Consider the following 20,802-nt stretch of genomic DNA (forward strand, 5'->3'; position numbering starts at 1 on the left):
TGTTTCAATTTTTGTACATATTTTAATTATATTCAGTTTTACATTTATTAGCTAAGAGGTAATTCATTGCATTTTTGCATTTTTGCATTGTAACTGTTGAACAAATTCGTACTAAAATAAAAAGATTTTACGCTTAAATAGTTCATTGAGTGCAAAAAGTAGACGTTCAGTGATTTCCTTTGTTTTCGTTACGCTTTAAACTTTAAACTATGCATCTAGTTAAAAAAGTTTTACAAAAAACAGTTACAGTATCATTTTCTATTATATATAAATATATGCTCGTTTCCTGTGCAGATAAAACAGTTGCTTTCAATTGTGTGCCATAAATGTCTGCTATAGTATCATATATACATACATGTACATTTCTATTAATATATATTTCCAAAGTTTGCTTTTAAAACCTGTTGATGGTGTGAAAAGATTACTCTAGAATAGACCAGATGCATCCTCGACTGATTGTAGTTGTATAGGAATAAACGCATCCTAGCAAAAAATAGACATATACTCTATAACTGATCTATACCGACATTAACTTTCTGGCTATACATATACAGATTTATATATATGTATGGTATTTCTATGGCTACAACTGACCAACTAGCTTGTGCATGGCAGGCGATGCCGCCAATATAATCATGAGCCCGTCGCGGTACCCGCCGTGGCAGAAGCGGCAGCGCCACGCCCAAAACGAGGCAGATAGAGTCCAAATTTGGACTCGATGCCCGTCAGCAGCGGCACGGCCGCATGGTAGCCGCCAATGTGATCGGGCTTGGGCTGCAGGCCGCTCAGCGTGCCGGTCAGTGGCAGACCGGGCTTGGTGCCTTGGGAGCCCTTGGGCTGATTGCCGCCAAAGTCCACGTAGAAGAGACGCTGCAGAAGCTCGTAGGTAACCAAGGTGACACCAAATTGGGGCGAGGAGCGGCAGACGCGAGCTAAACAAGAAAGATTCGGAGATAAAGTGGGCAACAGGTACTAGTTGTTTTTTGGCTACTCACCGGCTGTGCCCTTCCAGAAGGCACGTGGGCCCTCCTCGGCCATAATCTTCTTGGTGGCATCCCAAACACCCGTGTACGTGGTCTGTCCCGTGCGAGCAGCGACCTGCAGACGCGTCTTGATCACATCGGCGGGCGTCACCAGCGAGGCAGCGGGCACGCCGGCAATGGCGCCTGCGGCCAGCAACGATAGCGGATGATTGTAGCCATCCTTGTCGGCCAGCGCCGCCTTGGTGTGCGCATAGGTCGGAAAGTAAATGGCCGAGAAGTTTACATCGCGCAGCAGACACGCCCGTGCGCCCTTATATAGTCCAAGGAAGCCCAGCTCGCGAACAACGGACAGGGCACTTATCTTGGAGCCACCGGCGATTTCGCCAGCCACCTGTAGCCTAATCTTGACAATCTCCAACGGATTGGTAAAGATGACCTGTGCACAACCACCACAGCCGCCGGCAACCACCTCGGCCCAGACGGGAATGTTGCCACGCTTATCTGTCAAATTGTCGCGCACAAAGTCATTGACCGTCAGCTTGATGGCCTTCTCAGGGGCGACGCCCATCAGCTGGGGCAGCAGGCCGCGATAAAGACCGAGGATGCCTTCGTGGCGAATGACCTGGCGCAGAAAAGATTGATTGCGATCAGGTATACGTTTTAGTTTTTTGGCTTACCTTCTTGAAACAGTCCCAGGAGTTTCTATAAGCAATCTCACCAATCATGGAGCCAGTGCGTTGATTCTGCATGCGTGTCTTGACAAGATCAATGGGATAGACCACCGTGGCGCCAGTAGCTAAAGAAGAGAGTGCATAGTTGAGTTACCAGGGTAGATAATCTGAGGAACTGTGGACTTACCGCCCGCAAAGGAGGCCAGGGTAAAGCGATAGGTGGCCTCCAGCATTTGAATTAAGGCCGATCTGTCATTGGGACTGTCGACAGCCTTGATCTCGGCCAGGCGGTGAGTAATATGCTTCGTATAATGCTCGGGCGCAATGTTGCTCAGATCGCTGTAGTCGATGCGGCTGTTGGGACAAACGATTTGGGCATGTGGTTAGTCGAAGGTTCGGGATGCGTAGATACCCACACATAGCTATCTTAAACGAAAACACACCGAAGGGGCGATGCATGGCGATCGGGAATTTTGGTATCGTTTTTTGTTTTTTTTTTTTGTTTTTGTAAGGATTGGGAATACCATGTCAAAATAAGGTGTTTTTTTTTTTGTAAGGACAACAACACTTGCCTACTTGGAGAAATCGTTTTGCGTTTCCACCAGCTACAAACATTGTGGTAAATACAATTAAGTCAACAATTTGGTATGCAATTTGGTTTGTTATGAGTGCGATAGAGAGAGCAGGGAAAGAGAAAGAGAGAGAAAAAATATACAAAATTCCAACAGTTAATACACACGGAGAGACAAACACAAGGATGTGACTTTGTTGTGACCTCAAATGGAAATGTTTTCGCTGTTGTTCTTGTTGAAGGAATCTATGGAGGATCTATGGCCAAGGACACTTACCCCGGCTGATTTACAGCGCCGGTCAACTGAAACAATATGTCAATTTCCAGTGGCGTTATCTGGCTCATGGTCTGCGCCGCATAGAGCAGTTCATCCTTGGTGACCATCTCGGTGCGACTGCCCTTGGTGGCATGTAGATAGACTTGCTTGATCAGTTCCATGTTGTTGAGCAGCGAGGTAAATGCTATGAAATATGGAAAGCTAACTCTGTGACCCTCAGTGACCTGTGAAATTGAAAATATCATTAGGTATATGTAAATATATATGTATAGATCAGTTGCCATGCACTTACCGCCACCAAGTTATCCTTGACATCGGCCGTGAGTAAATGCCGCTTAACCTTGACAATAATATCCTGAAAATCTAGGGGGGATATAAATCCAGTGCCAGCTGGATCTTTGCTTCGGAATGCCTCCATTGCGTGCTCCTCGTGAAAATCGTGCAGCAGTTGCGTAAATTCAGCATAGTTGATAAGTCGTTGCTTCTTCTACAGTAAAAGCATAGGAAAACGCTTGAATCTGTAATTGAAGTAAAGATGAAATGATCCATTGACTTACCTCGCCAAAGTAGCGTTTGATAAATGTGCCATCTAAGCTAAAAGGTATCTTTGAGTGCAGTTCCGTCTTTTGTACGACATCAGCGAAATCAGCTGAGAGCAAAAACAAAACCAGTTAGATAATCACGTTAACAGAGCTCGTCTATATGATAATATTAACCATATGAAACAGAGCCATTGCCCTGGCGGTCAAACAGCTGAAAGGCAGTTCTGTAGAGAGCATCGGGGGCGCAGAGTAAGCCCTCGAATGCCTGAAACTCCGAGAATGATATGAGGCCATCTTTGCTCGTATCCGCAATGCCGGCGAGCAGACGCACCGATTCCTGGAAAAACAAGGTTCAATGTTTAATCGAGCCCATTTGACCGTTGCCTAATTGGCGATTAGCTATAAAAAGACTTTATCACAAATTCGAATGTAAGGAAAAGTACAATCCACAGACTTCGGCCTAGCCGCACCTGGAAATCAATTCTTCAGCAGCGACCAGCCAAACAATTGATAACGAGCCGCCAATTTAAATGCTGTGACGTCGACAGACAATTTAGCACGAGGTTGACAAGTGATTGCGAGTGCGGAACGAGTGCACTATGAATCAGTTCTCTTTCTCTTTGGGATAAATGGCACACAGATTTGTCTTCTTCTGGCACAGGTAAACGTTATCGCATCAGTGCTGATAGCTGATAACAGCTGGACCGCGTTGTTGTTGCCGTTGATTGCTTATCACACAGCAACTGTCTATAACCTTGCAATGACCCAACGAACGATGCGCTGTTGTCTATGACACGGGTTTTGTTTGACACAATGTTGTTGTTGTTGTTGTTGTTGCCACTTACATCATTGAACGCTGTCTCTGTGAACAGGCCGAGAAACTTGCGCACAAAATCCTCGCTGGTCATGTACTGCTCGCCATCCTTTTGCAGTGAGGCGTACTTCAGGAAGACTTCGCGCAATTTATCAGTGCCGGCGCGTTTCAGCAGCGAGGGAGTCTGCAAGAAACCAAATAGATAAAGAGATCAAAAAGCGCACACAGCCACAAACAAACTCACACACACATACACACAACCAATACGACTCGCGCACTCTCTCTCTCTCTCTCTCTTTTCAAATGGCAAACAGAAGCAACACGTGTCATATATGCACAAACACAATGTGTGTGCGTGTGTGTGTGTGAGTGTCTGTTCTCTGTAAAAGTCAACTCACAGTCGCGGCAATTGGCATTTTGTTGATATTTGTAATTATTTTTCAACACTAGTGTTTGTTCTTAATGCCCAAGCGTATGCTGGCATTAATTAGCTCATCAACTTGTGACCGATCCAAACTGAACTGAATCGAGCCCGTTGCCCAACTGTGACTGCCCAAAATGCCTCGCTCGCATTCTATTCTATGGCAAAAAAAAAAAACAACAACGAAAAAAACTTGTTGAGAGTGCGCGCCAATTCTCTTTGCTTGGTTTCTTTTTATCGTTTGCTTAAAAGGGGAGCTAGCTACGATCTGGTGCTCTTAAATTGTCTCGCTCTTATTGATTCTGCTCTTTGGCATTTTCGCTCACTTGTTGACATCATAAACAAGGCAATTTTTATGGTTTGTTTGCAAACAATTTTCAAATTTGCAAGGGCAAAACCCATAAATATTAACACTTTTATTATGCTTATTATTATTCGTTTTGTTTTTTATTTTTCACACTGCCAACGAGAGTCAAAGCTGCTGCAAGCAATTCCGACAACAAGTCCGACATCGCTTTAAAGTCGGTTGGTTACATTTATCAATTAATCCATTGACGTAATACAATTATCATGCGATTCTCTCTCGTACTCAGAGAGCATTGTTTACATGGCAAGACAACATTTGCATGTATATGCAGGTGATATAGCAGCGAAAAGCAATAACAAAAACAATTTATTGCTCTGAAGTCAACAGAAAACCCATTTATTTGAGTACTGTATTGATTTCAGGGCTTATCAGCTGTTTGATTATTTGTGCAGGGGCGCACTTGATGTAATGTGCTTCGGTTTTATTCTATGAATATATATCAATCTGGACAAAAATAGTTTAGTAATTAACTTTAGTTATTAGTCAGCGTATGCACTACCTGAGAGCACATCAATTGTATAATTAAATATGTCACACACTGAGGAAATTTTGTGGCATTATAAAATTAATTATATATCGTAAAGTTGGGCTCGAAATAGTATAGAGACTCTGAGAGAATGCGATTATTTAGGAAATTACTGTCAGCGCAAAAAAAATGAACACCTTGTTACTTTTCTTGTCTTATTTGTAAATGTTTGAGGTGGGGAAATATCCTAATTTGAATAATATCATGCATGAATTAGTATACCATGTTAGATCTAGGAGTTTTCGAATGTCGCTATAAAGTTGAGTTAGTTGAAATTTGATCAAATTAGGAATATACGAAAGTCTAATAAGATGCACTGAATCAGATAAGGGCTGAGATATGTCAAATGCAAATGAAATTTTAAGTACTTTAAACGGAATAAAGAAAGCTACCGATGCCAGCCCCTGTATTTATATTTGAAACTAAATAAATGTAATTAACTTTATTTTCATCTTCTCTAGGCTAAGCTTACAGGTAGCACAAAGTCCCGGATAATCCACTTGCTAAAAGCAACAGCAACAACATAATCAAATGTGAGAGCTTAGCGCTTGAATAATCAAAAGGAAATGCATTTCCAGCTGTTATGCCAAGCACAAAAAACCCACACAATCCCACAATGAACTTTAAGTACGATGAACAAACACACACACGCACACACACACGCACACACACACACACACACACACACACACTTGAGAGCAAGCTCTTGCATGCAGCGCCAAAAAGGCGGTAAGGCGGCACATATGCCGCGTGTGGCAGGGCGAGTATTTGCATGCCGCGTCTGCTTTTGGCTGTTTGGTGTTGTTTGTGTGTGTTTTATTGAGAACTATAATGAGGTCGTTTGTCTGCAGGCTTCTGCTTCTGCTTGCTGTTTGTGGCTGTTGCGCTGCCAATTCGGCGGTCGAATCGGGGCAGAGGCTGCACGAGGGACTCACCTCCAGCAGGCGGCACGTGTTACTGTCTCACGTTTCGTATATGTATTCGCGTCTCTATGCAAATTGTGTGCACCTGACAATCAAAAAACATTGCAAAAGTTTTTCAATTCCTGTCAAGGTCAAACCGTCTGTTCATTAACGCCACCTGCCACAGTCCAGACTAGCGGAAAAAGTCGAGCTGCCACATGCAGTAGTAGTTGGGGTAGTATGATGGTAACAAAAAGTTTGCTAGGCTTGTGCAAATCAAATAGACTAAATCATCTTAAGTTGAGTTAAGGGCATAATGAAGTCAAAGTTCAGGTTCGGGTTTATGTCAAAGCTTATGTTAACTTTAAGTAATCTACTACTAAGCTAACATAATCATGTTAAAGTTTAGTTAACTTTCACCAAACATTAGTTTGATTTTCTTTAATCGAAGTCAGGGTTCATGTTAAGGTTCATGTTAGGGTTCATGTTAACACTCATGTTAAGGCGTATGTTAAGCTTCATGTTAACAGTAGATACATTATTAATTGCTTTCACTGTGTAGCTTGGCAATTGTTAGTAATTCAGTAACAGTCAATATCATTAGCATGAATACGAGTATATGTATTTTCATGTTAAAATGTCTGATTACGTATACGCTAGGGCGGTCAGACAGCTAATTGACGATTACGCGAAAATATAATAAGCACAACAGTGGAAATAAACCAAGAGAGAGTTATGTATTGAGAGAAATTTTGCACAGAGAAAAGAAAATCGAGCAGGAAAATAGACAAGAGTTACTGCGAGAATTGGGCCGCACATGTTAGAACATGATTCCGACTCTCTGATATTCAGCTTACGCATTTTAAGACCCCGTTTATATAAATAAATAAAACGGCACATTGCAATGAGAAATAAAAAATAAAAAAATAAAATAAAAACACAACAAAACTGCCTCCAGTGAAAATTGAGATAGTGTTGAGATAATTCAGCTTTTGCCTGAAGGTGATTTTGCTGTCATTTGACATTCGAATGGAGACTGAGAGACGGCCGCCAAATGAACATATGATATTCTGTCGAGCTTTTTTCTTATAGATCATATGTATGTGAATTTTCATTTATAATTTGGCTGTGTCTCTTTTCTTTACATATACGAAGAGTGCCTATGCGCATTCATAATATTGACAGGCACTCGCAGTTGTCTGTCAAAGCTTTTGGAACATCTGAAATATTTCCTTGATTGATAAAACACTTTTATAAGGTATCTCAAAGTTTTCATGGCTGAAAGATGATAAGTTATATATTATATATACAAATCCGTAGGTCAATAATCTAATCGTTTTTCTATTCAAAATAAAGCAATTTAATTTGTAGTTTTAATTGACTCGAGTCTTTGGCTGAGTTTATTTTTATATATACTTTTATCTGTTGTATAAGAAAAACATATGATAGTTCACTGACAGCTGTTGCTTTTTATACCCTGAACTCATTAAAAATGGGTATAAGGGTATATTGTATTTGTGCGAAGTCCAAATATATGTAACAGGCAGAAGGACCCCATAAAGTATATATATTCTTGATCAGCATAAATAGCTGAGTCGATCTAGCCATGTCCGTCTGTCTGTCCGTCCGTCCATCCGTATGTATGAACGCAAGGATCTCAAAACCTATAAGAGCTAGAGACTTGAAATTTTAGATGTAGATGCTCCTAGTTCCCGCGCAGATCGAGTTTGTTTCCGATAATCTCTTACTCCCTTTCCAAGCAATCGATAAAAATCGATATCGATATCCTGTTTTTTGGGCAATTTTGGTAAATAATAAGAGCTAGAGTCACCAAACTTGACATATGGCTTTTATAATAGAATATATATATGATATAGAATTTTTCTTCATGGCTTACCCTCTAGATTAATCTGGCATTGAAATCTCGACACCGATTTCAAATCTTACCCCAAGATTCGTATATAGACATGGGTCAAAAATTACCACCCCCATAACTCGGTCAAATCTCATCCAATTTTCACGAAGTTTGGCTTTTTCTTTATGGGTTTCCCTCTAGATTAATCTGGCATTCAAATCTGAACACCGATTTCTTAGTCGAAATTCATGTCCAAATCTTACCCCAAGATTCGTATATAGACATGGGTCAAAATGTACCACCCCCATAACTCGGCCAAATCTCATCCGATTTTCACGAAGTTTGGATTTTTCTTCATGGTTTTCCCTCTAGATTAATCTGGCATTCAAATCTGAACACCGATTTTTTTGTCGAAATTCATGTCCAAATCTTACCCCAAGATTCGTATATACCCATGGGTCAAAAATTACCACCCCCATAACTCGGTCAAATCTCATCTGATTTTTACGAAGTTTGGATTTTTCTTCATGGTTTTCCCTCTAGATTAATCTGGCATTCAAATCTGAACACCGATTTTTTAGTCGAAATTCATGTCCAAATCTTACCCCAAGATTCGTATATACCCATGGGTCAAAAATTACCACCCCCATAACTCGGTCAAATCTCATCCGATTTTCACGAAGTTTGGATTTTTCTTCATGGTTTTCCCTCTAGATTAATCTGGCATTCAAATCTGAACACCGATTTTTTAGTCGAAATGCATGTCCAAATCTTACCCCGAGATTCGTATATAGACATGGGTCAAAATTTACCACCCCCATAACTCGGCCAAATCTCATCCGATTTTCATGAAGTTTGGTGTTCTCTTCATGGTTTTCCCTCTAGATTAATGTGGCATTCAAATCTTGACACCGATTTTTTAGTCGAAATTCATGTCCAAATCTTACCCCAAGATTCGTATATACCCATGGGTCAAAAATTACCACCCCCATATCTTGGCCAAATCTCACCCGATTTTCACGAAGTTTGGATTTTTCTTCATGGTTTTCCCTCTAGATTAATCTGGCATTCAAATCTGAACACCGATTTCTTAGTCGAAATTCATGTCCAAATCTTACCCCAAGATTCGTATATAGACATGGGTCAAAAATTACCACCCCCATATCTTGGCCAAATCTCACCCGATTTTCACGAAGTTTGGATTTTTCTTCATGGTTTTCCCTCTAGATTAATCTGGCATTCAAATCTGAACACCGATTTTTTAGTCGAAATTCATGTCCAAATCTTACCCCAAGATTCGTATATACCCATGGGTCAAAAATTACCACCCCCATAACTCGGTCAAATCTCATCCGATTTTCACGAAGTTTGGATTTTTCTTCATGGTTTTCCCTCTAGATTAATCTGGCATTCAAATCTGAACACCGATTTTTTAGTCGAAATTCATGTCCAAATCTTACCCCAAGATTCGTATATAGACATGGGTCAAAATTTACCACCCCCATAACTCGGCCAAATCTCATCCGATTTTCACGAAGTTTGGTGTTCTCTTCATGGTTTTCCCTCTAGATTAATGTGGCATTCAAATCTTGACACCGATTTTTTAGTCGAAATTCATGTCCAAATCTTACCCCAAGATTCGTATATAGACATGGGTCAAAAATTACCACCCCCATATCTTGGCCAAATCTCACCCGATTTTCACGAAGTTTGGATTTTTCTTTATGGTTTTCCCTCTAGATAAATGTGGCATTCAAATCTGAACACCGATTTTTTAGTCGAAATTCATGTCCAAATCTTACCCCAAGATTCGTATATAGACATGGGTCAAAATTTACCACCCCCATAACTCGGCCAAATCTCATCCGATTTTCACGAAGTTTGGTGTTCTCTTCATGGTTTTCCCTCTAGATTAATGTGGCATTCAAATCTTGACACCGATTTTTTAGTCGAAATTCATGTCCAAATCTTACCCCAAGATTCGTATATAGACATGGGTCAAAAATTACCACCCCCATATCTTGGCCAAATCTCACCCGATTTTCACGAAGTTTGGATTTTTCTTTATGGTTTTCCCTCTAGATAAATGTGGCATTCAAATCTGAACACCGATTTTTTAGTCGAAATTCATGTCCAAATCTTACCCCAAGATTCGTATATAGACATGGGTCAAAATTTACCACCCCCATAACTCGGCCAAATCTCATCCGATTTTCACGAAGTTTGGTGTTCTCTTCATGGTTTTCCCTCTAGATTAATGTGGCATTCAAATCTTGACACCGATTTTTTAGTCGAAATTCATGTCCAAATCTTACCCCAAGATTCGTATATAGACATGGGTCAAAAATTACCACCCCCATATCTTGGCCAAATCTCACCCGATTTTCACGAAGTTTGGATTTTTCTTTATGGTTTTCCCTCTAGATAAATGTGGCATTCAAATCTGAACACCGATTTTTTAGTCGAAATTCATGTCCAAATCTTACCCCAAGATTCGTATATAGACATGGGTCAAAAATTACCACCCCCATAACTCGGTCAAATCTCATCTGATTTTTACGAAGTTTGGATTTTTCTTCATGGTTTTCCCTCTAGATTAATCTGGCATTCAAATCTGAACACCGATTTCTTAGTCGAAATTCATGTCCAAATCTTACCCCAAGATTCGTATATACCCATACCTCAAAAATTACCACCCCCATATCTTGGCCAAATCTCACCCGATTTTCACGAAGTTTGGATTTTTCTTCATGGTTTTCCCTCTAGATTAATCTGGCATTCAAATCTGAACACCGATTTTTTAGTCGAAATTCATGTCCAAATCTTACCCCAAGATTCGTATATAGACATGGGTCAAAATTTACCACCCCATAACTCGGCCAAATCTCATCCGATTTTCACGAAGTTTGGTGTTCTCTTCATGGTTTTCCCTCTAGATTAATGTGGCATTCAAATCTTGACACCGATTTTTTAGTCGAAATTCATGTCCAAATCTTACCCCAAGATTCGTATATAGACATGGGTAAAAAATTACCACCCCCATATCTTAGCCAAATCTCACCCGATTTTCACGAAGTTTGGATTTTTCTTTATGGTTTTCCCTCTAGATAAATGTGGCATTCAAATCTGAACACCGATTTTTTAGTCGAAATTCATGTCCAAATCTTACCCCAAGATTCGTATATAGACATGGGTCAAAATTTACCACCCCCATAACTCGGCCAAATCTCATCCGATTTTCACGAAGTTTGGTGTTCTCTTCATGGTTTTCCCTCTAGATTAATGTGGCATTCAAATCTTGACACCGATTTTTTAGTCGAAATTCATGTCCAAATCTTACCCCAAGATTCGTATATAGACATGGGTCAAAAATTACCACCCCCATATCTTGGCCAAATCTCACCCGATTTTCACGAAGTTTGGATTTTTCTTTATGGTTTTCCCTCTAGATAAATGTGGCATTCAAATCTGAACACCGATTTTTTAGTCGAAATTCATGTCCAAATCTTACCCCAAGATTCGTATATAGACATGGGTCAAAATTTACCACCCCCATAACTCGGCCAAATCTCATCCGATTTTCACGAAGTTTGGTGTTCTCTTCATGGTTTTCCCTCTAGATTAATGTGGCATTCAAATCTTGACACCGATTTTTTAGTCGAAATTCATGTCCAAATCTTACCCCAAGATTCGTATATAGACATGGGTCAAAAATTACCACCCCCATATCTTGGCCAAATCTCACCCGATTTTCACGAAGTTTGGATTTTTCTTTATGGTTTTCCCTCTAGATAAATGTGGCATTCAAATCTGAACACCGATTTTTTAGTCGAAATTCATGTCCAAATCTTACCCCAAGATTCGTATATAGACATGGGTCAAAATTTACCACCCCCATAACTCGGCCAAATCTCATCCGATTTTCACGAAGTTTGGTGTTCTCTTCATGGTTTTCCCTCTAGATTAATGCGGCATTCAAATCTTGACACCGATTTTTTAGTCGAAATTCATGTCCAAATCTTACCCCAAGATTCGTATATAGACATGGGTCAAAAATTACCACCCCCATATCTTGGCCGAATCTCACCCGATTTTCACGAAGTTTGGATTTTTCTTTATGGTTTTCCCTCTAGATAAATGTGGCATTCAAATCTGAACACCGATTTTTTAGTCGAAATTCATGTCCAAATCTTACCCCAAGATTCGTATATAGACATGGGTCAAAAATTACCACCCCCATAACTCGGTCAAATCTCATCTGATTTTTACGAAGTTTGGATTTTTCTTCATGGTTTTCCCTCTAGATTAATCTGGCATTCAAATCTGAACACCGATTTCTTAGTCGAAATTCATGTCCAAATCTTACCCCAAGATTCGTATATACCCATACCTCAAAAATTACCACCCCCATATCTTGGCCAAATCTCACCCGATTTTCACGAAGTTTGGATTTTTCTTCATGGTTTTCCCTCTAGATTAATCTGGCATTCAAATCTGAACACCGATTTTTTAGTCGAAATTCATGTCCAAATCTTACCCCAAGATTCGTATATAGACATGGGTCAAAATTTACCACCCCATAACTCGGCCAAATCTCATCCGATTTTCACGAAGTTTGGTGTTCTCTTCATGGTTTTCCCTCTAGATTAATGTGGCATTCAAATCTTGACACCGATTTTTTAGTCGAAATTCATGTCCAAATCTTACCCCAAGATTCGTATATAGACATGGGTCAAAAATTACCACCCCCATATCTTAGCCAAATCTCACCCGATTTTCACGAAGTTTGGATTTTTCTTTATGGTTTTCCCTCTAGATAAATGTGGCATTCAAATCTGAACACCGATTTTTTAGTCGAAATTCATGTCCAAATCTTACCCCAAGATTCGTATATAGACATGGGTCAAAAATTACCACCCCCATAACTCGGTCAAATCTCATCCGATTTTCACGAAGTTTGGATTTTTCTTTATGGTTTTCCCTCTAGATAAATGTGGCATTCAAATCTGAACACCGATTTTTTAGTCGAAATTCATGTCCAAATCTTACCCCAAGATTCGTATATAGACATGGGTCAAAAATTACCACCCCCATAACTCGGTCAAATCTCATCTGATTTTTACGAAGTTTGGATTTTTCTTTATGGTTTTCCCTCTAGATAAATGTGGCATTCAAATCTGAACACCGATTTTTTAGTCGAAATTCATGTCCAAATCTTACCCCAAGATTCGTATATAGACATGGGTCAAAAATTACCACCCCCATAACTCGGTCAAATCTCATCTGATTTTTACGAAGTTTGGATTTTTCTTCATGGTTTTCCCTCTAGATTAATCTGGCATTCAAATCTGAACACCGATTTTTTAGTCGAAATTCATGTCCAAATCTTACCCCAAGATTCGTATATAGACATGGGTCAAAATTTACCACCCCATAACTCGGCCAAATCTCACCCGATTTTCACGAAGTTTGGTGTTCTCTTCATGGTTTTCCCTCTAGATTAATGTGGCATTCAAATCTTGACACCGATTTTTTAGTCGAAATTCATGTCCAAATCTTACCCCAAGATTCGTATATAGACATGGGTCAAAAATTACCACCCCCATATCTTAGCCAAATCTCACCCGATTTTCACGAAGTTTGGATTTTTCTTTATGGTTTTCCCTCTAGATAAATGTGGCATTCAAATCTGAACACCGATTTTTTAGTCGAAATTCATGTCCAAATCTTACCCCAAGATTCGTATATAGACATGGGTCAAAAATTACCACCCCCATAACTCGGTCAAATCTCATCCGATTTTCACGAAGTTTGGATTTTTCTTTATGGTTTTCCCTCTAGATAAATGTGGCATTCAAATCTGAACACCGATTTTTTAGTCGAAATTCATGTCCAAATCTTACCCCAAGATTCGTATATAGACATGGGTCAAAAATTACCACCCCCATAACTCGGTCAAATCTCATCTGATTTTTACGAAGTTTGGATTTTTCTTTATGGTTTTCCCTCTAGATAAATCTGGCATTCAAATCTGAACACCGATTTTTTAGTCGAAATTCATGTCCAAATCTTACCCCAAGATTCGTATATAGACATGGGTCAAAAATTACCACCCCCAGAACTCGGTCAAATCTCATCTGATTTTTACGAAGTTTGGATTTTTCTTCATGGTTTTCCCTCTAGATTAATCTGGCATTCAAATCTGAACACCGATTTTTTAGTCGAAATTCATGTCCAAATCTTACCCCAAGATTCGTATATACCCATGGGTCAAAAATTACCACCCCCATAACTCGGTCAAATCTCATCCGATTTTCACGAAGCTTGGATGTTTCTTCATGGTTTTCCCTCTAGATTAATCTGGCATTCAAATCTGAACACCGATTTTTTAGTCGAAATGCATGTCCAAATCTTACCCCGAGATTCGTATATAGACATGGGTCAAAATTTACCACCCCCAGAACTCGGTCAAATCTCATCTGATTTTCACGAAGTTTGGTGTTCTCTTCATGGTTTTCCCTCTAGATTAATGTGGCATTCAAATCTCGACACCGATTTTTTAGTCGAAATTCATGTCCAAATCTTACCCCAAGATTCGTATATAGACATGGGTCAAAAATTACCACCCCATAACTCGGTCACATCTCATCTGATTTTCACGAAGTTTGGTGTTCTCTTCATGGTTTTCCCTCTAGATTAATGTGGCATTCAAATCTCGACACCGATTTTTTAGTCGAAATTCATGTCCAAATCTTACCCCAAGATTCGTATATAGACATGGGTCAAAAATTACCACCCCATAACTCGGTCACATCTCATCTGATTTTTACGAAGTTTGGATTTTTCTTCATGGTTTTCCCTCTAGATAAATCTGGCATTCAAATCTGAACACCGATTTCTTAGTCGAAATTCATGTCCAAATCTTACCCCAAGATTCGTATATAGACATGGGTCAAAAATTACCACCCCCAGAACTCGGTCAAATCTCATCTGATTTTTACGAAGTTTGGATTTTTCTTCATGGTTTTCCCTCTAGATTAATCTGGCATTCAAATCTGAACACCGATTTTTTAGTCGAAATTCATGTCCAAATCTTACCCCAAGATTCGTATATAGACATGGGTCAAAAATTACCACCCCATAACTCGGTCAAATCTCATCCGATTTTCACGAAGTTTGGATTTTTCTTCATGGTTTTCCCTCTAGATTAATCTGGCATTCAAATCTGAACACCGATTTTTTTGTCGAAATTCATGTCCAAATCTTACCCCAAGATTCGTATATACCCATGGGTCAAAATTTACCACCCCCATAACTCGGTCAAATCTCATCCGATTTTCACGAAGTTTGGATTTTTCTTCATGGTTTTCCCTCTAGATTAATCTGGCATTCAAATCTGAACACCGATTTTTTAGTCGAAATTCATGTCCAAATCTTACCCCAAGATTCGTATATAGACATGGGTCAAAAATTACCACCCCCATAACTCGGTCAAATCTCATCCGATTTTCACGAAGCTTGGATTTTTCTTCATGGTTTTCCCTCTAGATTAATCTGGCATTCAAATCTGAACACCGATTTTTTAGTCGAAATGCATGTCCAAATCTTACCCCGAGATTCGTATATAGACATGGGTCAAAATTTACCACCCCCATAACTCGGCCAAATCTCATCCGATTTTCACGAAGTTTGGTGTTCTCTTCATGGTTTTCCCTCTAGATTAATGTGACATTCAAATCTCGACACCGATTTTTTAGTCGAAATTCATGTCCAAATCTTACCCCAAGATTCGTATATAGACATGGGTCAAAAATTACCACCCCCATATCTTGGCCAAATCTCACCCGATTTTCACGAAGTTTGGATTTTTCTTTATGGTTTTCCCTCTAGATAAATGTGGCATTCAAATCTGAACACCGATTTTTTAGTCGAAATTCATGTCCAAATCTTACCCCAAGATTCGTATATAGACATGGGTCAAAAATTACCACCCCCATAACTCGGTCAAATCTCATCTGATTTTTACGAAGTTTGGATTTTTCTTCATGGTTTTCCCTCTAGATTAATCTGGCATTCAAATCTGAACACCGATTTTTTAGTCGAAATTCATGTCCAAATCTTACCCCAAGATTCGTATATACCCATGGGTCAAAAATTACCACCCCCATAACTCGGTCAAATCTCATCCGATTTTCACGAAGTTTGGATTTTTCTTCATGGTTTTCCCTCTAGATTAATCTGAAATTCAAATCTGAACACCGATTTTTTAGTCGAAATGCATGTCCAAATCTTACCCCGAGATTCGTATATAGACATGGGTCAAAATTTACCACCCCCATAACTCGGTCAAATCTCATCTGATTTTCACGAAGTTTGGATTTTTCTTCATGGTTTTCCCTCTAGATTAATCTGACATTCAAATCTTGACACCGATTTTTTAGTCGAAATTCATGTCCAAATCTTACCCCAAGATTCGTATATAGACATGGGTCAAAAATTACCACCCCCATATCTTGGCCAAATCTCACCCGATTTTCACGAAGTTTGGATTTTTCTTTATGGTTTTCCCTCTAGATAAATCTGGCATTCAAATCTGAACACCGATTTTTTAGTCGAAATTCATGTCCAAATCTTACCCCAAGATTCGTATATAGACATGGGTCAAAATTTACCACCCCCATATCTCGGCCACATCTCATCCGATTTTCACGAAGTTTGGCTTTTTATACCCTGAACCCATTAAAAATGGGTATAAGGGTATATTGTATTTGTGCGAAAGCCAAATATATGTATCAGGCAGAAGGAAGCAACTCCGACCCCATAAAGTGTATATAATCTTGATCAGCATAAATAACTGAGTCGATCTAGCCATGTCCGTCTGTTTGTCCGTCCGTCCGTCTGTCCGTCCGTATGTATGAACGCAAGGATCTCAGAACCTATAAGAGGTAGAGACTTGAAATTTTAGCTGTAGATGCTCCTAGCTCCCGCGCAGATCGAGTTTGTTTGCGATTATCGATAACTTACTCCGTTTCCAAGCAATCGATAAAAATCGATATCGATATCCTGTTTTTTGGGCAATTTTGGTAAATAATAAGAACTAGAGTCACCAAGCTTGACATATAGCTTCTAAAATAGAATATATATATGCATTTGATGTTGGAAGAAGAGAGTTCTGGGTATCCCCTAGTCGGAAGCTCCCGACTAGAACCTTTAACTTGTTATATCTCTATTTGAACTAATTTATTCACAAACTTTTATTATTAATAAATTGCTCTTTTAAATTATTGTTTATTTTAATTGGAGAAGTGTGACTCCAAACAAAAAAATATAATAAAAAAAGCAATTATTTACGCGATCTATCTTGAAGACTTGAATAAAACATTGTATCAGATATTATAGAATATTATATAAATATCACAATTATGTTTAAGAATTTTCATTTAACAAAAGGCATTACCTCTTCCATATTTAAACTAAAATGAACACAATGGAAATTGGAAAAAGTCTCTCGAAACACTTGTAACCAAATCACTTGAACGTAGATTTTCTGCGAAATTATAGTTATATATTCCAATTAGGCTCCCGGAATCTTTTACATTTGTTTTCCTATCGGTTGCTGCGATATCGCGTAGCTTAGCTAATTTATTGACGAGTTTTGTTTACGCCGCGCGCTCAACTGGCCAACTGTTGCCGCGAGTGCAAAAGTTGTTGCTGCTGATATTGGCAATGGGCTTCCAGGTCCACGGTTAGCTATGAATTTTCCGAATGCTCTGCCTCGGCACATATATTATTCATATATTTCATCTATACTATGTATTTTGATAGTTATATGAAATTTGTTCGAATTTATCTATGTGAGCGCGCGATTTGCGTTTCTCTGGCCAGTTGAGTCGTGCGTTTGCGACGCCTCACTTTTCCGTTCTGAATCAAAATCTAAGGCACTGACAAAAAGCTTTTCCCAGTAATATTTTGCCGCAGCGCCGACGTCGACGTCGACGTCGACTGCAGCTGCGGCTGCAAATAGGCAGCGCCATTCGACTGGGGCTGGGACTGGGACGTTAATGCCGTTGTGTTTGTTAGTATTATACCCTTTAAACATTGCTTCAAAAAGGGTATAATGGGCTTGTGCAAATGTGTGCAACAGATGGAGGCTCTTCCGACATATATATTCTTGATTAGCGCAAAAAGCCGAGTAGATCTGGCTATGTCCGCCCTTCAGCCTGTTCGTATATATGAGCTCTTCGATCTCAGGTACGTTGAGTGCTTGGGCTTTGGACTTAAGCGTAAGTACACCTAGTGAAGGTTATTTTAAATCATGGATAATTACAAATCGATAGCGGCACGCTGTCTTCAAAAAGTGTTATAAAGATCGGACAACAAGCACCGAAGGCATTCAGGATCTCTGACAGAAGCAGCGCAGTCATGTATTTGTAGAAAAGCTAGTATGAGTGTAATAATTAGATTGAGGGTATCTCCTAGTCGTGCACTCCCAACTTTTACTTATTATTTTTTTTTTGTGGTTGTGTGAATTGCTGTTATAATTTGTACTTGTATATGTATTTGTATTAGACTGCATTTCATGGTCCACAACAACCATATGCAATGTGTGGATGAGCTTTAGAATTTGTTTACTTATAGGGTGCAAAATTTCGAACACAATCAAAGCAATTGCAGCTTGTGTGTGAGCAGAGAACAACAACCACCTGTGGAGCCCCTGGAAACACACATTTAGCTAAAGCAGGAAATAGCTGCAGTTTATGCCCCGGCTGCCATATGACAAAGCTTTCCTGGGTGCAGTTTTTATGCAATAAATCCAAGCGATGCCAAAGCTTTGCGCCGCAAAACAGCTTCTAGACTGGGAAACTTCTATTTATTACTTGAAAGCTAAACGCAGCTGAAATAACAGCTCAAGCATCGAGTTACCAGGCACAGAGGCAAACTGACAAGAACTATATTTAGAAATAGACAATATAAAAGGGCAGGCGCCGTTTGTACTTTTATTTTAAGGGCAAGGTCGCAGTTCTCACAAGTGCCAGTGAAATATGTGTGAAAACTAGAAAGTAATTGTAATAAATAATTAAGAAATTATTGATATTTAATGGGTGGGTGCATATACAGTGAACGCTTGCGCCCATAGGAGCCGCATAATAGAGCAGTTTTATTAGAAATGCTTTGCAGGTGTGCTAAAAAGTGAAGCACGTAATTGCTGAGTTAGGATATCTTGAAGCCCAGAAATATTATCGATATCTATGTTTGATCGATTCTTCCAATAGAGTTGTTTGATTAAGTAGTCCATTGTTGATAAGATTTAACTTATACGTAGGGAGCATAGTCAAGCCAATAACTGTTTGGAGAACATATCTTGAAAAACCGAGAAGTTTTTCCCTGACTGAGAGTTCCCAGGTGAAGTCTGTTGGATACTGTTTTTCAATCATAGGCACTTATTTATTTGGTAATAAAAAAAAAATGCTGGCTCCACAGATTGAAATTGTTTGCGAATTACATATAATTATAATATAATCTCGAACTGAAATGTTATAATATAATTTACGAGCGATCATTGTATTAAATAGCTCTCGAAATAATGCGCTTTAATAGTCAGCATTGACCTTGAGCATTGACCTAATGCTAAAACAGTTTCATACAAAACTTGTTATATACTAAAAAAAAAAATATATATATATATATATGTAATTAGCTGTTGTCAGCACGTGCAGCGTTGCACGATTGCAATGACTAATACCCACATTACGTATACGCCGCATTGTCCGGCCATGATAATTCACGTGAATGGCGCATGGCGCTGTTATAAAAATAGCCAGAGACTAAAAAAATAACATGGATAATTATAAATAAAAGAGCATAGCGCACAAAGACTAGAAACACGTAAGTATCTATGTATATTATGGTGTGCAGGCGGGGAAAAATGATTGCGTTAACAATGCCTATGAAAAGCGAACTGCATGCGATTCATTATATTAAATGAGCTACAATTCTGGCTGAGAGGCGACACGACACGGCAGACAACTTCCATTCCAGGAGGTCGTTAGGCAATCAGAATGTCAATGTGGAATGCTCTTGCTGCGTGCGACCGCCGGCAGCTGATTGTGTCAGCTGACGGGCGTCTCATTCGTGTCCTTCGTGAGTCCTGGCACGAGCCAGGACGAGCAGAACCCGAAGCAGGCAGATGTACAGTAGACGCTCTCCTGAGCGGACACCATCGCTTTTGCACAGGATAACAAATAGACTTCGCTTCCGGCCAAAATAACGTCCGCTCAAGGGAGCTGTCCATTGACGGAGCTTTCACAGTACTTCCTGTGCCCCGTGTTAGCTCGTTTCCTTGATGGCCATTAAAAAAGCAAAGGATGGGCATGTTAAGCGGTTCATTTTACAGGTGGCAACCCTGGCTGGATAAGGGCTATGGCCTCAACTCTAGTGTTAACAACACACAGATAAAACAGATATGTAATTAGGGAGCTTTTAGCTGATTAAAGTGCGCTTATCAGCTTATATCAGGCAAATGAATACTCTTTCGGTCTCTTAAACACTCTCTAAAAATGAACAACAGGGTATGCGTGTTACTATATATAAGTTGTTAACGGCTTATTTCTATATACACACACGTGCGTTTCTGTTGCTCGTGTTAAGTGAAGGCCTTAATTAACACGCACTCTACTTACTTCTTGACATTGGGCGATTTTCAGTTGTGTTATCCAAGTAATTGGAGCCGATTCGAGCATTGGCATTATATCAGCAACGGATGCTAGCTGAGGGGGGGTGAGGGAGTAGCGTATTGCCAAGCAGCTGTGCCGGCGCCAAACAAAACTTAACAAGAACAATAATGTGTAATACTTAGTTTTGAATAGCACGTTG

General features: G+C 39.6%; 1 protein-coding gene across 3 annotated transcripts; it reads right to left on the reverse strand.

Moving 5' to 3' along the window:
• On the reverse strand, positions 1–20,711 carry LOC115759509 (calcium-binding mitochondrial carrier protein Aralar1). 3 transcript variants are annotated; one of them, XM_030700449.1, is made up of 10 exons: positions 20,610–20,711; positions 3,890–4,042; positions 3,219–3,381; positions 3,060–3,151; positions 2,795–2,989; positions 2,503–2,726; positions 1,842–2,008; positions 1,661–1,779; positions 996–1,605; positions 1–932 (listed from the first exon to the last, which is right to left on the reverse strand). In XM_030700449.1, exons 1-10 carry the CDS (start codon positions 20,673–20,675, stop codon positions 634–636), a joined length of 2,088 nt encoding a protein of 695 aa, XP_030556309.1. In that variant the 5' UTR covers positions 20,676–20,711; the 3' UTR covers positions 1–633. The 3 variants fall into 3 exon arrangements, with proteins under 3 accessions (XP_030556309.1, XP_030556312.1, XP_030556310.1); XM_030700452.1 differs by lacking the exon at positions 20,610–20,711 and adding an exon at positions 17,387–17,829; XM_030700450.1 differs by lacking the exon at positions 20,610–20,711 and adding an exon at positions 4,257–4,379.
• Positions 20,712–20,802: the final 91 nt, after the last annotated feature.

This window comes from Drosophila novamexicana, unplaced genomic scaffold (genome assembly GCF_003285875.2).
Source record: "Drosophila novamexicana strain 15010-1031.04,08,12 unplaced genomic scaffold, DnovRS2.1 tig00000308-arrow-arrow-pilon, whole genome shotgun sequence".
Taxonomy (NCBI): domain Eukaryota; kingdom Metazoa; phylum Arthropoda; class Insecta; order Diptera; family Drosophilidae; genus Drosophila; species Drosophila novamexicana.